The following is an 18038-nucleotide window of genomic DNA, read 5'->3' on the forward strand; positions in this document are numbered from 1 at the left end:
TCTGGTTCCACATCTGCTTTCTGAATTAACCCTAACGGCCGCTGCTGAGCTGGTATCAGTTAGGTGCAGATCCCTGCCTAAACCCTGGACTAAACAGGGGCTGGGGTTTAGGTTAACTCTTGGTTTCAGAGGCTGGAGAGAGGGGGTACCTGATCCCTGCGAGCTGGAGGAGAGTGGGATTTAGCACTGCTTTATAAGGAAGCTTTATGGAATTAAATCCCATCTTGGAATAATACAGTGGGATCTGCTGAGCATCCTGCCAAAACGTCCCATGCAGCTGGGAAGGGAGAGGTCTGTGCTGCTCCTCTTGATGCTCCCAGTCACAGCAAGGTCAGGTCGTGGCTGCTAGAGAGGTCCCTAAGGCAGGAAAGTGGCTCATCCTGATGGATTGAGGGGTCCTCAGGAGCAGGCAGCAAGCAGCAGAGCACTGGTGGATGACCGCAGAATCCTAAAATCATGGAATGGGTTGGAAGGGACATGAAAGCTCATCCCATTCCAATGCCCTGCCATGGGCAGGGACACCTTTCCAACCTGGCCTTGGACACTTCCAGGGATGGGGCAGCCACAGCTGCTCTGTGCCTGGGCCTCACCAGCCTCACTTGCCTCAGTTCCTTCCCAATATCCCATCTAACTGTACCCTCTGTCAGTTTGAAGCTCCAGCTCCTGGCAAGTGCTGGGGTGAAGGAAAATGCATGAAGATTTGGGAAAGTGAAGGCAATGGTTGTGTTTCCTGCCTTGTTCCCTAAACCATCCCCCAGGTCCAGCTCTGCATCTCTTCAAGCACAGTTTTAATTTCTCCTTCTCTCCCCACTTTCCCACCCTGTCATGTTACCAACATTATGACGTGGGGTTTCTCTGGGATGCCAAAGCCTCCAATATCCTAAAACCCAGGGCTGAGCCTGATGTCCCTGGGGAGTTGCATCTCCTTGCTGGGCTGGATCCTTCACACTTGAGTGGGTCTGTAGGTCTGAGTAATGTTTGCAGCTGCAACGCTGCATGACCTTCCACCCTTCTGTGCACATCTCCAAAAACATAGGGTTGGGATCGGAAAAAAATCCATCATATTCTCATTATTCTTACAAAAGGGGGAGGGTGAAGGAGCATCCCAACCACGGGAAGCAGGGATGAGCTGTGGGTGGGTTGACCAGCATTATCTTTCCACACGGATGAATAAAATACCCCACGGCTCTCACAGCTTCTGTATCCAAAGGGATGCATTAGGGGGGATGGACTGTCAGTTTATTGATTGAATTTTTTATAGTCGATTTTGCTGCATTCAATGCTTGGGATCTGCATTAGCTCTCTGCATGGCTCAGAGGCACCCCATGGGAGTATTGGTTGTCATGGGGAGAAGGTTAACACTGGGTTTTTGGGCTTAAAACTGGCCTGAGTGGGTATTTCAAATGGAATCCCAGGCTGGAAATTGGGGGGCTTGTAAAACACACCGGGGAATGTCTGACTTGGATTTGGGCAGCAATAGAAGGATAGTTGTCACCCAGCCCTTGATAAAAGATTAAAAAAACTCAAAGGAGTGGAGGAAAAAGTAGAAAAGATCCATAAATCTGACTTTATAACCTTCATCTAGTCTGGAAAGCTATGACAGAGCTGAGGCAAATTATTCCCCCCCTCGGACAAAGCTGAAAATGTATGTTTTAATTAGAACATGAATTCTAGCCAATATTAAAAATGGTCTTAATTTGGTCTCCTTGACTTCTGCAGTGAACCCCCATTTGTGGAACTGTTAATTTGGAAGGCTTTTTGGGAAAAAGAAAGTCCCATTCTCAAAAACCAGGGGTTTTTTTCTTCCCGAGGCTGTGTTTTCCTACATGCTTTGCAGAAGGTGCAGGATCTTACATGGCTTTGTGATTGCCCACTCCATGCCTCTCTCCACGGCCGGCTGTCACCGTGCTCGGCACTCGGAGACCTTTCCCATCTAGATGTCCTTTTCTCATGGTAGCATTTAGGAGTAGAATTTGTTTATTCATCCTGGAAACGCAGAAGGAAAAGGTTATAGCCATTTATTTCCTCTGCAAGGTCAGTTTTAGTAGCCGACGGCGGTACGAGTCTCATTGACTCATGAGCCCTCCCTGTTCTCTTCATTGTGTTGGCTTCTCCCGGGATTCCTGAAGCCGTAGGTCAAGTTTGACTCACTGATGTGACCGAGGAAAGCCCTGGCTTTGGGGAGAGGCAAAGGATTCTATCAAAAAGCCATTTTTCCTTTGGATACTGGAGTCTGAAGGATTTCCACCCCTCTGAGGGATTCATACTCCAAAGGGGCAATGGCTCATTGAGAAATGTGGTGGAGGAAACTCAGCCCTTGATGGAAATGGGTGGTGTCATTGACCATCTGAGCCATTCCTGGGGAAATTTTGACTTATTCCAGATTGGCTTTTTGCCTTTGTGCTTTTTACACATGGGAAAATGGGGAACAAAACCTCCCACACTGCAGGTGGGAGGAGGGGGATGAGATCTTTGCATCTGGTCTTGGAAAGCCGGGAAGGGTGCGGAACGCGGGAGCGTGGAGGACAGGAGGGACTTGAGAGCTGGGATGGCCTTAACTTCTTTCCTGTTGGATTTCCCTCCCTTCTTCAGGTGGATGAAATTTATCACGACGAGTCCCTGGGCGTTCACATCAACATTGTACTGGTCAGGATGATCATGGTGGGATATCGTCAGGTAAATCCAGCGCTCGGATGTGGCGAGCAGGAGATGCTCTAATATTTATTTAGCACTTAGGTAAGCCCTGGTTTGGGAAAACGTGGCAATTGTCAGAGCCCAAATGACAACTGTGCTGAGCAGGGGTGAATTTGAACCCTCCTTAGCCAGGTTTTTGGGAGCTGAGGGCCTGGATAGTCCCCTGGCCTATGAGGCTCTCAGGGAGGTGGTGGGTGGCTGTGATCCGCTGTTATCTGCTTGCTCTAGGATGTGGGAAAAGCCGCAGAGGCTTCCTCAGAGCTGTGTAAATGATGGGATAAAGGTGGCTTCCCCCACTGAGAGGAGCTGGATATCAGTGCAGAGAAAGCCGTGGTCAGGATCTCCTTGACTTGGCTCCCTGGCTGTCCTGTAGCTCTCATGTGGCTTGGGCATGGCCAGGAAAAGCATGGGAAGGTTTCCTGAGAAGTTTTCATGTGGTTTCTCAGGCTGCACTTACTTTTTAAGGCTTGTTTGAGCACAGCAGCCAGATTTTTCTTTAAAAAAATGTGATTTTCTGTACTTTTTTGGGGCAAGCCCCTGTCCCACAGGAAGTGTTCTAGCAAGGGTGTTAATGACTCAACACGGTGATGTCTCTGTGTGTGTGTGATCCACAAATATGACCAGTTAGGTCTTGGAAAAAAACTTCCTTATTATAGAGTATGCGTGGCTGGCAGAAACACAACACATCTTGGAGATCCAGGGATGGTTCTGAGGAGCATGGATGAGGACGGAGGCTGGCCCATTTTTGGAGGCTTCTATGGGACCAGGAACATCATCTCCACCTGAGAAAGCCAACAACCTGTCTGGCTTCCTCCCAGTGACATTTGTGCTCTGGGCTGGAGGATGATCTATGGGGGGGAAGGAATTTGGAGCTGTGGTGATACAGCGGGATGGGAACTGCCGGGCTCTGTTAGGGGTGATTTATCATCCCCAAAGCCGGCTCTGGAGGCAGCTGCTTTGTCCAGCTACGTCACTTCTCAGGTTCAGGGGACGATGTAGGAAATAACGAGCAGGTGTTTGAATCCGGGGCAGATCTCAGCTCACCGCTGTTTAGATCTAATGCTTCCCAAGCGAGTCCTCCTGCAGCTTCTTGTCTCCCACTTGGGATAAAACCTCTTTGGCTTCCAGGGGAAGGGCGGCATCTCTTCCTTTTCCTCCCAGCAGTGAGTTTTCCATTCTTTCTGCAGTCAGTCAGCCTGATCGAGCGGGGGAACCCATCCCGGAGCTTGGAGCAGGTGTGCCGCTGGGCGCACTCGCAGCAGCGCTCCGACCCGGAGCATGCCGAGTACCACGACCACGCCGTCTTTCTCACCAGGCAAGATTTTGGGCCTGCAGGTATGCAAGGTACTGTATTTGTCTCGATCAGGTATGTGCAGTTTGCTGGGGGAAAAAGCCAGCAAGGGGAGAGGATTTCTTGCAAGCACAGTCTGTTTCTTGGCCAGTGAGGTCCAGAAAAAGGTTATAAAAATTGGTGTTTTTTTCTTCACATGATGAAGAAGAAAGAGACAGAGAATTAATCCAGAGCATCAGCCTGGATGGATAAAATTTATTTATTTATTTATTTATTTATTTATTCATTCTCCTGCTCTTCGATTTTATTTACCAGTCCTGCCCTTGGCCCAAAATGCCTTAAAAATATAAAAATATGGTTAAAAAAAGGTTAAATACCACAGGAAGCCCCATGGGGACAATCAATTTATTCTGTCCTCTGGAGGACCTTTAAAGCCTGTTTTTATTTGGATTTATTTCTTGGACATGGGAGCATTCAATAAACCGTGGGCCAAAGGGGAAGTTTTACTGTAGGGATCTCTCACCCTCTTGGTGCAGAGGTTGTGCTGGCATGGTCTGAGAAGTTGGAGGCCTTGCTAATAAAATTTTCAGGCAAAGCTACTGGTGTTTCATGGCTCCATTAGGAAAACAGGTGCTGTGGTGTTATCACAAGAGGTGACTTCTTCCAGTTCTGAGCCTGCTGCTTCCAAATTGCTGTCTCCTCCTTTCCACACTGGTGGCCAGATCTGGATTTCCATCAGGAGGCTCCATTTGATGCCATGAACGGAGTGGTAACGTCACCCTGATCTGTAGCACAAGTCCTCCTGGTGTGCACAGGAGGAAGGAAAGGTGGAGAAGGAAACCTGTCCTAACTTGGATTACCTCCCTGAAAAGGATCTCCCTCAGTAGGAGATGAACCTCAGGAGATATGCAGCTGGAAACCCTCCTGAACATGCTGTGGCCACTAAATAGCAGACTTTGGGTTGTGCCAAGCTGGTGACCTGCCCTGGTCTCCTTGTCCAGAGTCACACGGGTGAAATACCAGGTTTTGTTTCGTTTTTCTAGACCCTTCCTGGCAAAGTGACTGTGTCCAAAGGCATTTGTGAGAGGACCTTTTTTGGCAGAAGGGGAAGACTCCCTGGGCTGCCCCTTGGTGGGAAGGAGTTGTGAGATCGATGGAGTAGCCCTGCTCTAGGGGTGCTCATTCCAGCTCCTTCCTGTTTTCCCTGCGGATCTGGCTCTCTGCTCGTCACACATCTCTGGGATGGATGTTTCCTTTCTGCAGAGGTCCCCATGGCTGCCGTGTCCTTGCCTGGCTGCGCTGCATGGCACGAGGAGCTCCTCATCCACTGGGAGCTTCCCGCTGGTTGGGCTGCTGGAGTAGTAACACTCTGCTTCCTCTTGCCTCTTTTCCTCAAAGTTCTTGTGGATCCCCGACACCCCTGTTGAGCTCAGGGATGCGTGGAATGAAGGACCAGAGTGTGGCACCACATAAACCCCACCCTTTGAAAAGAAAAGCAGTGGACAGATGTGTCGTAAATTATTAATTGCTGCTGTAGAAGTCTTGTCAACAGCCAAAGAGTTTCCATGTCCCCCCACAGTGGGTGGCACAGGGGGTTTTCTGGCCTGGCCTGAAGGATGCTTGTGATCAGAATTAAATATTTTCCAGGTAGTTACTTCTCACCATCATTCTCCTGTGGAGAACCTTTTATACTCCTTCCAATTCTTACTGGAGCCTTCATTGCAAAAAACTGCCTTCGTGAGCATCCACCTTCTCATATTCCTTTGTCCCATTTCCCACAGCTTCTTTGGTTGGGAATTTATCCAGTTTTCATCCTAGACAAAATACATTTGCTCTCCCCCTCTAGAGAAAGCTTCCCCCATCTTTACTCTTTCTTGTGGAATGTTTCATGGGGGAAACAAAAGTATTTTCAAATTATTTATCCAGGGCTTGATTTATTATTGTATGGTTAAACCCCATTATGGGTGTGACTTGGTGTGGATCAAGTATCCCACGAGGATGGGGGGCTCTATGGACCCTGTGGTTTGTCCAGGGTGGGTGTAGGGATGTGCATCTCCCTCCGCTCATCAGCACCCCTCTCCTGCTGCTGCCCACTCTTGGCTCATTGAGCTCTCCTCTTCCAGCATCCCAATCCCCAGGGCATGGTTATCCAGCATGGTCCTGCCCTGCTTTTGCCTCTCTGACCTGTAAGTCCTTCCTTCACTAACTCCCTTGATGCCAAAAAGGGTCAGCCTTAAAAAAAACAACATACTTTAAAAAATTTGGGGAGTAAATTCTGGAGTGTGCCAACGAGTTAATCGAATTGGGCAGAAACAAGGCGAGAAAGAAAGGAAAAGTGACCAAAATGGAGGTGATGTGTTGCTGCCTGGGCGGGGGAAGATTTCCCCGCCCACAGCTGCCCCACTGCACTGCACTTGATCGAGGGCTGGGGTCCTGGGGCCGAGGCGGGTGCATGTGCGTGTGCGCCCCGTGGGGAGCAGGGCTGGGGTTTTGGCAGGGCTCTCGGGAGAGCCTCGTGCCTTTCCTTCTCTCTCTTTTTCCTTCTTTATTTGTTTTAAACGGAGAAGAATGCGGGGGATGCCATTCCCAGGCTGGGAGGCAGTGGCCACCCACGCTGATAGGGTATCGTGGATGCTGTTTCTGCCCTCGTGCCTGCCCAGGTGCGTTGGCACAAGGGCACAGAGGTGCCAGCAAGCTCCAGAGCAACCTCTGCTGGCTTTTGGCGCCAGGGTGGTCACACTGGTGAGCAAGTCCTCGGGCTGCCATCCAAGTGACCTGGGCAGCCCCTCCTCTTCAGCACCTTCCCCTCTGTTTCCTCCCCTGTTGCAGTGAAGCCAGGTTATGTACTTGTGGGGGGTTTTTTTCTGAATTTTTCATTTTTTCCCCTCCTCTCTCAAAGGTTTTCTCTCTCCTCTTCTTCTCTGTCCTTCCCTTCTCTCTTTGCCCCAGGCTACGCTCCGGTGACCGGGATGTGCCACCCTCTCCGCAGCTGCACCCTCAACCACGAGGACGGCTTTTCCTCAGCCTTTGTCGTCGCCCATGAGACCGGACACGTGTAAGTGATGGGGGCAAAGCTGGCTGCGGTGGTGCCCCTCTCTCTCCAAAGGGGGCCTTCTGCTGCTGCAGGTGTAAATCTCTTGGGACTTTCCCGTCAGGTTGGGCATGGAGCACGACGGCCAGGGCAACCGCTGTGCCGATGAGACCAGCATGGGGAGCATCATGGCGCCGCTGGTCCAGGCCGCCTTCCACCGCTACCACTGGTCCCGCTGCAGCAAGCAGGAGCTCAACCGCTACATCCAGTATGCCCCTTCCAACTGGGAGGGGATGTTCTCCCTTCAGACTGTGGCTGGTGGCATTTTGTACCCAGAGATGCTCCCAGGGCTGGAGTGCCTCTGGAGATGGGCTGGAAGAGCTGGGGGTGTTTGGCCTGGAGAACAGAAGGCTCCAGGGAGACCTTGGAGCCTCTTCCAGTGCCTAAAGGGGCTCCAAGAGAGTGACTTTGGACAAGGGGGAATGGCTTCCCACTGACAGAAAGTAGGGTTAGATGGGGTCTTAGGAAAAAATTTTTCCCTGTGAGGGAGGTGAGGCCCTTGCACAGATTGCCCAGAGAAGCTGTGGCTGCCCCTGGATCCCTGGAAGTGTCCAAGGCCAGGTTGGATGGGGCTTGGGGCAAACTGGGATAGTGGAAGGTGTCCCTGCCCATGGCAGGGGGGTGGAACTCTATGGCCTTGAAGGACCATTCCAACCCAAACCGTTCCAGAATTCCATGATAATTCAAATTTCTCAATAGCTGAATTTGGAGAGTGGCCTGGAGCTGAGGGATGGGGTGCTGGAGGGAAATCCTCTGTGTCTGACTCTGCAGCTCCTACGACTGCCTCCTGGATGACCCCTTTGAGCACCAGTGGCCCTCATTACCTGAGCTGCCGGGAATTAATTATTCCATGGATGAGCAGTGCCGCTTTGACTTCGGTGTGGGCTACAAGACGTGCACGGCGGTGAGTACAGGCTGTATGGCCACGCCGTCCCTCCTCCCCGGGACCCCCAGCCAGCCTGGCTGCCACCAGCCTGCTGGTACTCGCCACTGCTGTCCCAGCCCGGCTCCTCTGTGCTCCTCAGTTCCGCACCTTCGACCCCTGCAAGCAGCTGTGGTGCAGCCACCCGGACAACCTCTACTTCTGCAAGACCAAGAAGGGGCCACCCTTGGATGGGACCGAGTGCTCTCCTGGCAAGGTAGGGGCTGGTCCTGCTTCCTGTGGGAGGGATGTGTCCAAGGGCATGATGAAGAGCATCTTCCTCCTGTGCTTTACCATTTCTGTAGAGCTGTGGGTGCAGGAGGGCTCTCCACTGGTGCTGAGCCCTTTGGAAGAGGTGTGGAACTCATTCCTTCTCTTCCCTTCCAGTGGTGCTTCAAGGGCCACTGCATCTGGAAGACGTCGGAGCAGCCTTACAGCCAGGATGGCAGCTGGAGCTCCTGGTCCAAGTTTGGCTCGTGCTCCAGGACCTGTGGGGGAGGCGTGCGATCCCGCAGCCGGAGCTGTGACAACCCACCGTACGTTTGGATTTTGCCTCCCTCCCTTTTCCCAACTGGAAGTGGCCGCGAGCCAGAGGCTCCTGGCTCTTCCCCTTGTTGGCAGGGATGGGGACATCTGCTCCTGCGGGAGCTGTGCTGTGCCTTCAGGCACTGAGCTGTGTTGGGGTTGAACACCATCCCCTCTCCAACACTCTTAAAACCCACTGGATTTATTTTCCAGCCCAGCATATGGAGGGCGCCAGTGCCCAGGATCCACCTACGAGTACCAGGTGTGCAATGCCGAGGAGTGCCCGGGGCCCTACCAGGATTTCCGTGCCCAGCAGTGCTCCAAGCGCAACTCCTACTACACCCACCAGAACAGCAAACATTCCTGGCTTCCCTACGAGCATCATGACGGTGAGTGATGACAGGTCCTAGCAAAGGGGCGGTAGCCCGGTTCCTCCAGAGGAGTCTGCCCTGGTGGCCGTCACCCTGGGATGAAGACTGTGCCAGCTGCACAGATGTTGGGTGGTGGGAAGCTCCTGAGCTGGAAACTGTTGTGCAATAAGCCAACTTCAAGCAGCCAGCTTTCCAAGGTCACAGAATCATAGAATGGTTTGGGTTGGAAGGGACCTTAATGATGATCTCATTCCAACCCCGCAGCCATGGCAGCAACACCTGCCACTAGACCAGGTTATTCACAGTTGGAAGAACACTTCCAGGCATGGGGCAGGCACAGCTTCCCTGGGCAGCCTGTGCCAGTGCCTCACCATCCTCTGAGGAAAGAATTTTTTCCCAATACACTGTCTAACCCTGTTCTCTGTCAGTGGGAAGCCATTCCCTCTTGTCCTGTCACTCTGGGCCTTTCTTCTTGTCCAAAGTCCCTCTCCAGCTCTCTTGGAGCCCCTTCAGGCATTGGAAGGGGCTCTAAGGTCTCCCTGGAGCCTTCTGTTCTCCAGGCTGAACACTCCCAGCTCTCCCAGCCTGGCTCCAGAGCAGAGCTGCCTACTTGCATTATAGCTTCGTGTAGCATGTCCTGTCCTTCCCTTAATTTCCTGAGTGTATACTGGGCAAAAGTGCAGGCTCTTGAGCAGCAAATGGACTTGGGAGATAAGCCACATGAGTATCCTGGGCTTTGGAATTGTGGCTGTGCTCAGGGGTACAAGCTGAGATGGGTTTCTGTCTTCACTCACCCTAATGTATTTCCACAACCCCTTTTGCTCCCCTGCCTCTCTTTTCTTCCCCTTTTCCTTTGCTGCAGATGCTCAGAAGTGTGAGCTGATCTGCCAGTCCGAGGGCACGGGAGATGTGGTGTTCATGAACCAGGTTGTTCATGACGGGACCCGCTGCAGCTACCGAGACCCCTACAGCGTCTGCGTCCGGGGCGAGTGCGTGGTGAGGAGCTGTTGTGGGACTGTCCCTGTCCTTCCTCTGGCCAGGAGAGAGCTCAGCCCCTTGGGGACAGGTGTTTTGCCCCTGGGGACCGAGCCCATATGCAGCAATGGGAGCGATGGGCTGGGCCGCAGGGCTGTAACCCCGGGCTGGGCTGCAGGAATGTAACCCCAGGCTTGTCCTCTCCTCCCCTGGGTGCCAGCACGTCGGCTGTGACAAGGAGGTTGGCTCCCTGAAGCAGGATGACAAGTGTGGGGTCTGCGGGGGGGACAATTCCCACTGCCGGACGGTGAAGGGCACGTTGGCCAAGACCCCCAAGCAGCCAGGTGAGAGGGCTGGGTGGGCTTGGAAGTGGACTCACGAGCTGGATGGGTTCACGTGTCCATTTGGAGAAACCTGCTCTCCTGGGAGCCCTGCAGCCAGGACTCCCATCACCTACCTCTTCCCTCCATCCTTTGTCCCTCCCTTTCAGGTGCTTTGAAGATGTTTGAGATCCCAGCTGGAGCAAGGCACCTTCAGATAGAAGAGATGGAGCCAGCATCCCACAGCATCGGTGAGCACGCCCTAGTCCACCTCTCCCTTCCCCCTTTCTCAACCCTTTTCCGATAATTCCCACCAAAAAGGGTCTTGTTTAGGTCATTCCAGTACTCCAAAGTGAGTGACCAGAGGGAATGATACTGAAAATATCTCCTTTCTCCTCCAGCTGTTAAGAATCAAGCCACGGGGAACTTCATCCTGAATGCCAAGGGCAAAGAAGCCAAAAACCAAGTGTTCATTGAGATGGGCTTGGAGTGGGAATACACTGTGGAACAAGGCAAGGAGAGCCTGAAAACCAGTGGTCCTCTGCACGAGGCCATCAGTGTCTTGGTAAGCCTGGCTGGCACATGTGGGGCTTGGGGATGACTGTCAAAGACAGGGGAGGTGGTCTGAGGTGTGATGTGGCAGGTGATGGAAGGGTGTGGGGCATGTCATTAAATCCAGGGAATGAGCCAGCCAAAAGCAAAGGGTGGCAAACTGGGTGAGGAGGGAATGGCACAAGGACGTGTTGCTTGGGCACTTGCCTTTGAGTCCATCTGCATTTTGCTCTGCAGCAATTGCTTATGACTCCAGATCCCATTTTAGTTATGCTGGTATTTGGGGAGTTAGGGGTTGGGCTTCCTGGACATGCAGGGAATGGCAGGTCTGTGCTCCCATCCATCCCTGTGTTCATCCCCAGTTTTGGGTGTAGGCCACCTTGCCATGTGGTGCCTCTCCCACGGCATCATTCTTCCCCCTCTCTGACTGTTCCCTCTGTGCCTGCAGGTCATCCCTCAGGAGGAGGAGGCGAGGAGCAGCCTCATGTACCGGTACATCATCCACGAAGACCTGCTGCCCATGATTGGAAATAACAATGTCCTGCTTGAGGAGATGGATTCCTACGAGTGGGCCCTCAAGAGCTGGTCCCAGTGCTCCAAGGCGTGTGGAGGAGGTAACTTTCTCTTCCTAACAGCCTACTGGGCATGCTTGGGGGGATACTTGGATATGGTAGAGGGTGTGTGAGCCCCTCTGTGAGGAGTGAGGCATCTCTGGTAAGGAGAAATTAGTGCAAAGCAGTTTAATTGAGCATTTTAGTCAGATTTCTTACAGAAACAGGCTTATGTGATTGTGTGTGCGTATCTTTGTCTATCCGTGGACCTGCTATGATTTTTTAATTTGTTGGCTGTTTTTAACTGGATTTGAGCCAAGAAATAGTGATTTTGAAGATGACCACTACTAAAGTGTGCACAGAAGTAGGTGTGGGGTTTGCTGATAAAAGCCTCATTTCCATATGGCCGTTGGGATCTGACCCTCAGATCATGGGGAACACCTTGTGCTCTGGGAATCAGAGTGGTTTGGGTTGGAAGGAACCTTTAATGGTCACCCAGTCCAAAACTCTGCCATGGGCTGGGACATTCTCCATGAGCTGTGTGCACCCCACAGCAGCCTGGGGGATGCCAGGGGGGTCCAGCAGCCACATGAACATCCTTGGCAAATGTTGGGTCTCACCTGAGTGGTGACATTCCAGAGTGCATATCCCAGTCGGGATGCAGCAGAGGGGACCTAGGGGAGAACCTGGAGGGACTCCCACACCCATCACCTCACTGCCCATGCTCTGCCCCCTCAGGCATCCAGTACACCAAGTACGGCTGCCGTCGGAAAAGCGACAACCGGATGGTGCATAGAAACTTCTGTGACAGCAGCAAGAAGCCGAAGCCAATCCGGAGGCGCTGTAACCTCCAGGAATGCTCCCAGCCCATGTAGGTCCTCTCCATGTGGCCTGAGGTTCTCCCATCCCTCTTGGGGGGGGTGGGGGGAGGGGCTTGGGGTCACATTGGGAGCATTTCTGATCGCTTGTCAGCGTGAGCATCACCTCAAATGCCTTCTCCATGTCCATCTTCCTGCCCTGGCAGGTGGGTGGCCGAGGAATGGGGTGCCTGCAGCCGCTCCTGCGGGAAGCTGGGTGTGCAGGCGCGGGTGGTGCAGTGTGTGCAGCGCCTGCAGGACGGCACCAACCGCACCCTGCACACCAAATACTGCCCCGGGCAGCGCCCCGAGACGCGCCGGCCCTGTGGCCGCCTGCCCTGCCCTGCACAGTGGAGGACAGGAGCCTGGTCCGAGGTGAGGAAGCCCCCGGAAGGAGGGGTATGGGAGGTGGGTGTGAAGGTCAGGTGCTTATAGGGGTCATGGAGTAGAATCCTAGAATGGTTTGGTTAAAATGGAGCTTTAAAGGTCATCTAGTCCAACCCCCTGCCATGGACAGGAACACTTTCCATTAGACCAGGTTTCTCAGAGTCCCATCCAGCCTGGCCTTGGTGGAGATAAGGATACAAGTGGCACTGATATTTTCACAGAATCCTGGAATGGTTTGGGTTGGAAGGGACCTTAAAAGCCCATCTCATTCCAACCCCTTGCTTTGGTCAGGTCACCTTCCACTAGACCAGGTTGCTCCAAGCCTGGCTTTGAACTCTTTCAGGGATAAGGGTACAAGAGCCACTGATGTTTTCACTGGCTCGCTGAAAATGAGAGAGGGGAGGGAATCACTGTGCAGAGAGCATGGGGGTTTGGGAGACAGGGAGAGAAACCCCATATGGGAAAGCAATATCCACCTGAGGAATTGTCATCAGCACATCCTGGGGTGCTGTTGGGGTGTGGGGGCTGTCCCCATGCCGTCACTGACTGCCTGTCCGTCTGTCTGGGTGCAGTGCTCGGCGACCTGTGGGGAAGGCGTCCAGCAGCGGCAGGTGGTGTGCAAGGGCAGCGACAGCGGCGCGCGCTGCGAGGGTGACAAGCCGGAGGCCATCCAGGGCTGCCATGTGGCCCTCTGCCCGGGTGAGAGGAGGGAGGAGGAGGAGGTGGCACTGGGATGGGGCACGTGCTGGTGGGGATCAACCCCCATGAATGCCTCCAACCCATTGTGGCTCTAGGGGATGCCAGCAGGCAAGGTTGGGTTGAACGCCCCTGATGCTGCTGGCAGTAAAAAAAAACTCGAAAGCCAGACAAAATATCTCCCTTCTCTGCTCTCTGCCCTGGCATTGTCTGGTTTTGGGGTTTCTGGCAGTTTGAAGATGCAACGCACTGATGGAGATGGGCACCCTCAAATTTCTCTTGGGTGGGGTTTGAGTGGTTTAAGTACTGAGCCAACCAGGTGCTCCTTAAGGGATTTAACTTTTAAGGAGAGTCCTTAAAACAAAACAAACATCCTCCCGAGGTATTTTGAGTGCCCCCAGCCTCCCGTGGCTGCGGGGCATCGTGGTGCTCTCTCCACAGGGAAGCTCTCTGGCATCACTGCCAGTGCTGATGCTGGTGACCACGGCACGACCAAAGGGCAGCGGGTGCCCCAGGATGGAGCCAAAAGCCCCGTGAGCAAGATCTCCTCCAGTAAGTGTCCGTGCTTGTGTAAGGGCGGCGCTTCCCAGGATAACCCTCCCGAGGACTTCTGCACCTCCCTGTGGGAAGCGCAGAGGTGGGAGCACATCCAGCAGTGCTCCTGGGGAGTTTTACCCTCCGCTGCTGCGTCCCTGATGCCTCTGCTCCAAAGCCCGTTGCTCCATTGCCATCTTGTGGTGTATGAGGTCCTGCAGTTTCCGTGTTGCACTCCTTTTGCCTCCCGGCTTTTATGCCCTTTCCTTTTTACCTTGGAATTTTTTTAAGCAGGGAGATGGCTCCTGGCTTTTCCCCCTTGGAGTCCTTCATAGCTGGGGCAAGGTGCATCCTGGTTTGGAGCATCCCTTGCTCTCTGTTTTTTCTCCAGGCATAGAATCCTTCAGTACTTTGGCTTCATTTTCCAGGTCCCTCTTGCCCGCTTCCTATGTGGGTAGGCAGCACCCTGAAAGGGTATCTTGTTCCCTTCGGGAATCCCACTGAAGTGGTGCAGGGCTGAGAGCCTAATGCCACCTCATTTTGTGCTGCTCCGTCCCTCTCCAGGGGAGCCTTGCCTCGGGGACAAATCCATCTTCTGCCAGATGGAGGTCCTGGCTCGCTACTGCTCCATCCCTGGATACAACAAGCTCTGCTGCGAATCCTGTGGGAAGAAAGCCTCCTCCACCACTGGCTCACCCCCTGTCACCGGCATTCCCCCGGGAACCACCACTCCCAGCCCTGCTCCGGCGCTCTCCCCCTACCCCACCACCCCGGCTCGGGGGGAACCTGGTGGGGACCCCACTCCGGCACCTGGGATATCCAGCAGTGGTGCTTTGCCAGGGGAGCTGCCAGCCCCGAGAGAGCTGGGAAGGGGCCAGGAGGCCAGGTAACCTGCTTGGGACCACCTCCCTGTGGGGCAGGGAAAGCCTTTTTCCCTCTTCCCTCCCTTTCTCCCTGTCTTTTTCCTCTTTCCCCAACCTCCAGCAATGGTTTTCATGGGTGGCACTGCCAGGTTTGGAAACGACCCGGCTCCACACCCAGAAATTCTTGGGAAAACCACTCATTTCTCATGATCCCCCCTGCCCTCCCAGCCATGCCATGGTGCTTTTTAACAGCGCCATGGAAAAAAAGGTGGAAAGGAGCAAAAACAGCTGCGGGTAGACAGGCTGCTTCCTCCCAAGGTGCTAAAAAGATGTGGGAGGGGGATGGCTTTAATGTTGCTTTTTCCTTCCCCCTGCTCCAAGCAGCAACACAGGATGTGCTGGAGAGGAGGGTCCTGGCTTGGTGGTTCAGCCCTGAAACTTGGGGATAGCAGTGGGAGGATACTGAGAATCTGGGGGGGCAGGGAAACTGGAGGGAGGTGGTGAGGGGAGGAGAGGGGAAATGTGGGGAAATCCCAAACTGCTGCCCCGGGCTGTCCCTGTTGGAGTAGAGAGTTTGGGAAACATGTCTGGGGGAAGGTGGAACATGACAAGTATAGAGCAGCTCCTGTCCTGGAGGTGAGAGATGGTCCAGGAAATTCCAAAGTGAGCAATAAGAACCACAGGTCAAAGACCAAAAATTGATGTCAAAAATGCCTGTCACCTGGGGGTGACTTTTATTTTAGCCAATACTGCCCTTGGCCAGCCTTGAGCTGATACCAATGCCCAGCCTTCCCAGGATCACCAGCCTCATCCCTGCACCCTTGGACCCAGTGCCTGTGGGGCAGCAACAGCTTCCAGGGGGAAATGGGAGTGACTGGGATGTCAGGAGTGAATTTCAGGGGCAGTTGCAAGGAGGGGAGAGAGATGAAGATTGATCCTCATCTCTCATTGCTTGGGAAGGGGAGAAAAGGGGGTGATTAATGCCGTTACAAATTATTGTGCCAAGTACTAAACGTTTGCACAGCACTTTAGGAGCCTTGGGCTGCCCTCCCTTGCTGGGTGTTGGGCCAGCTCCAGGCACAGGGTTTGCCTTGACAAGTTTCAGTCCTCAAAACCTCCCCAGAATGATGTCCCTGAGGGGGCTGTCATGGTTTTGGTACTTAGGGCACCTCTGGGTGCAGCGGCAGGGGAAGGTGGGCATCTGTGGGGGAGGAGGTTTTAAGAACGGGAAGGTGGAGTCCAAGGAAGGCAAGGCTTGGCAGATAGAGCAGTCTGGCATTGCAAAGTGGGATGTCCTTGGGAGCACATGCATGGTGTGGGTGCATCTGCTGGCCCTGATAGTCCTGCTTCCCCAGTACCCAAGGAGCAGATGTGGTGTCCCTCGGGACAGGGTTTGTAAGCTCTGCAGGAATCCAGGGCTTGCTGGTGAGGTGGCTTGGGGTGATTTTCCCAGTCTGGAATGGATTGTGACAGGGTTGAGGTACTTGCTGTGACTGAAACAGATGCCAATCCCTCTGCATTCCTGATGTTTTAAGCATTGGATTCTGCAGTGCTCCCCCGGAGGTTCCCAACACCCTCCTGCCAAGTCATGGCTGGATGAGCATTTTTTCAACTCCTCTTAAAGCACCTGAGGCTGGAGGTCCTCGGCCTCCTGGGTGCTGCCCTTTGGCATTAGGCGGGCATCCCAAAACATGGAACAAAGTCCCGCATCTGTCTGAGCCACACAACTGGCACACCTCGTGGGAGTGGGCACATGGAGGGTGCCTGTGGAGTGCCCAGATCCAGGACATGCAGGTATTGGTACCCACAGGGGATCCTGTGGGGATACCAGGGTGGGATTCTTCCCTTGGAATGCCGCCACCACCACCATGCCCCTTGCCAGCCCCTTCATGGGAGTGCCAGCATTTATTTATTGTGCCAAAGATAATGCTTTGTTTGCTCTTCAAGGATCATAAGAAAAAGACCTTCTTCCCCCTCAAAAACGGGCTGGGATGTCCTTCCTCCCAAATTCCCAGCTGTGCCCCTCCCTTCCATGCTGGCCTGGGCATCGGTGCTTTATTGCTTAAGGAATATTTGCAGTGGTTCCCTGCTATGCCTCGGGGGAGAGCTGTGGCTAGGGACTGACCCAGCTCCTTGCATCCATAGCTGGGGTCCCTGGGGGGTGTTTGGGCAGGGGGGCTGCACTGCAGGTCCTGATCCCAACCTTGAGCTGAGAGGTGGGGGAGATCTAAAGCAGGGTGTGATAACCTCCCCCCGACCAGCTGTGGTGCTCTGGGGTGGTGATGGTGCAGGGCTAGCACCCAGCACTGCCTGTTTCATGGAATCCTGGCATGGTCTGGGTTGGAAGATAACTGTAAAGCTCCTCTTGTTCCAGCCCTCCTGCCATGGGCAGGGACACCTTCCACAAGACCAGGTTGCTCCAAGCCTCATCCTGGCCTTGAACGTTTCCAGGGATGGGGAATTTATTCCAGCTGAAGGCAGGCTGAGGTTAGGTCGCTTTGTCCTGTCTCTGGTCCTGTCTCCAGGAGGAGAGGATGACTCTGGTGCCCTGCACCCTCCTAAGCCAGGTGGATGCATGGAGTCTTTCCTGTGCTGTAACCTTGTCCAGTGTTACCATGATGTATAAAGTTTTGTACATACAAGATTCAGAGCTTTTTAACTTTTAATATTTATTAATTTTGTTGGGTTCTGTTTTGTTGGGGGTTTTTTTTGTTTGTTTTTTTTGGGTTTTTTTTGGAACTCTAACATAATGTAAAAGAAAAAAAAAAATAAATCCACATAAAAATCTCTTGCTGTTGATCTATTTTGGGGATGGGTGTGTGGAGGGGGAAACGTGAGCGTGACCTGTGTGTGGTTGTTGAAATGGATTTACTTTGTGTTATTTCAACCCAGTCCCTCCTCTTTACCAGCCAGAATTTTACATTGCTGTTTTGAGGAGGAAGAAAACCTCTAGGTATATACATAAATATATACACAAACATAAATAGTTTAGCCAGTGCAAAAATAAATACTGATGTGTTACTGGTTCAGGTCAAAAAGAGCTCCTGATGCCATGGCCAGATAAAAAATGTAAAGTGGTGAAACCAGGGTAGGCATGAGGCCAGAGAAGAAATGTCAGGCTGTGTTTTGGCAGCCCCTCCTTTTCCTGTTTGATGCCAAAAACTAGCTTCTGCTGCTGGGTTTTTTAGACCCTCATACAAGGTTCAGTGTTGCCTCGGTTGTCCCAGCTTATGGATGCTCCACTCCGTCCTTGAAGCAGAAGCCCGGCGCTGGGAGAAGGGAATGTGTTCTCTGTGCTTGGTGGGCACGCGACTGCTGGTGGCCACGGTGGCAATGAGCAGAGAATCACGGACTCCAGAGAATCACAGAATCCTGGAATGCTTTGGGTTGGGAGGGATCTTCAAGCTCC

General features: G+C 53.1%; 1 protein-coding gene across 2 annotated transcripts in view; it reads left to right on the forward strand.

Annotated features, from left to right (window-relative positions):
- Positions 1 to 17358, forward strand: part of ADAMTS14 (ADAM metallopeptidase with thrombospondin type 1 motif 14) — a 30058-nt gene extending 12700 nt beyond the window's left edge. Inside the window, exons 5-22 of one of the 2 annotated variants that reach the window (XM_032116761.1) lie at positions 2593 to 2676; positions 3882 to 4038; positions 6935 to 7040; positions 7141 to 7284; positions 7848 to 7980; positions 8102 to 8215; positions 8386 to 8534; positions 8737 to 8912; positions 9757 to 9890; positions 10090 to 10213; positions 10360 to 10440; positions 10591 to 10754; positions 11190 to 11355; positions 12031 to 12163; positions 12317 to 12524; positions 13109 to 13235; positions 13674 to 13784; positions 14331 to 17358. In XM_032116761.1, coding sequence (XP_031972652.1) covers positions 2593 to 2676; positions 3882 to 4038; positions 6935 to 7040; positions 7141 to 7284; positions 7848 to 7980; positions 8102 to 8215; positions 8386 to 8534; positions 8737 to 8912; positions 9757 to 9890; positions 10090 to 10213; positions 10360 to 10440; positions 10591 to 10754; positions 11190 to 11355; positions 12031 to 12163; positions 12317 to 12524; positions 13109 to 13235; positions 13674 to 13784; positions 14331 to 14656 — 2637 coding nt within the window. In that variant the 3' untranslated portion in view covers positions 14657 to 17358. The remainder of the gene's footprint in view (positions 1 to 2592; positions 2677 to 3881; positions 4039 to 6934; positions 7041 to 7140; positions 7285 to 7847; positions 7981 to 8101; positions 8216 to 8385; positions 8535 to 8736; positions 8913 to 9756; positions 9891 to 10089; positions 10214 to 10359; positions 10441 to 10590; positions 10755 to 11189; positions 11356 to 12030; positions 12164 to 12316; positions 12525 to 13108; positions 13236 to 13673; positions 13785 to 14330) is intronic. The other variant, XM_032116762.1, reaches the window with a different exon arrangement.
- Positions 17359 to 18038: the final 680 nt, after the last annotated feature.

This window comes from Corvus moneduloides, chromosome 8, assembly GCF_009650955.1.
Source record: "Corvus moneduloides isolate bCorMon1 chromosome 8, bCorMon1.pri, whole genome shotgun sequence".
Lineage (NCBI taxonomy): Eukaryota > Metazoa > Chordata > Aves > Passeriformes > Corvidae > Corvus > Corvus moneduloides.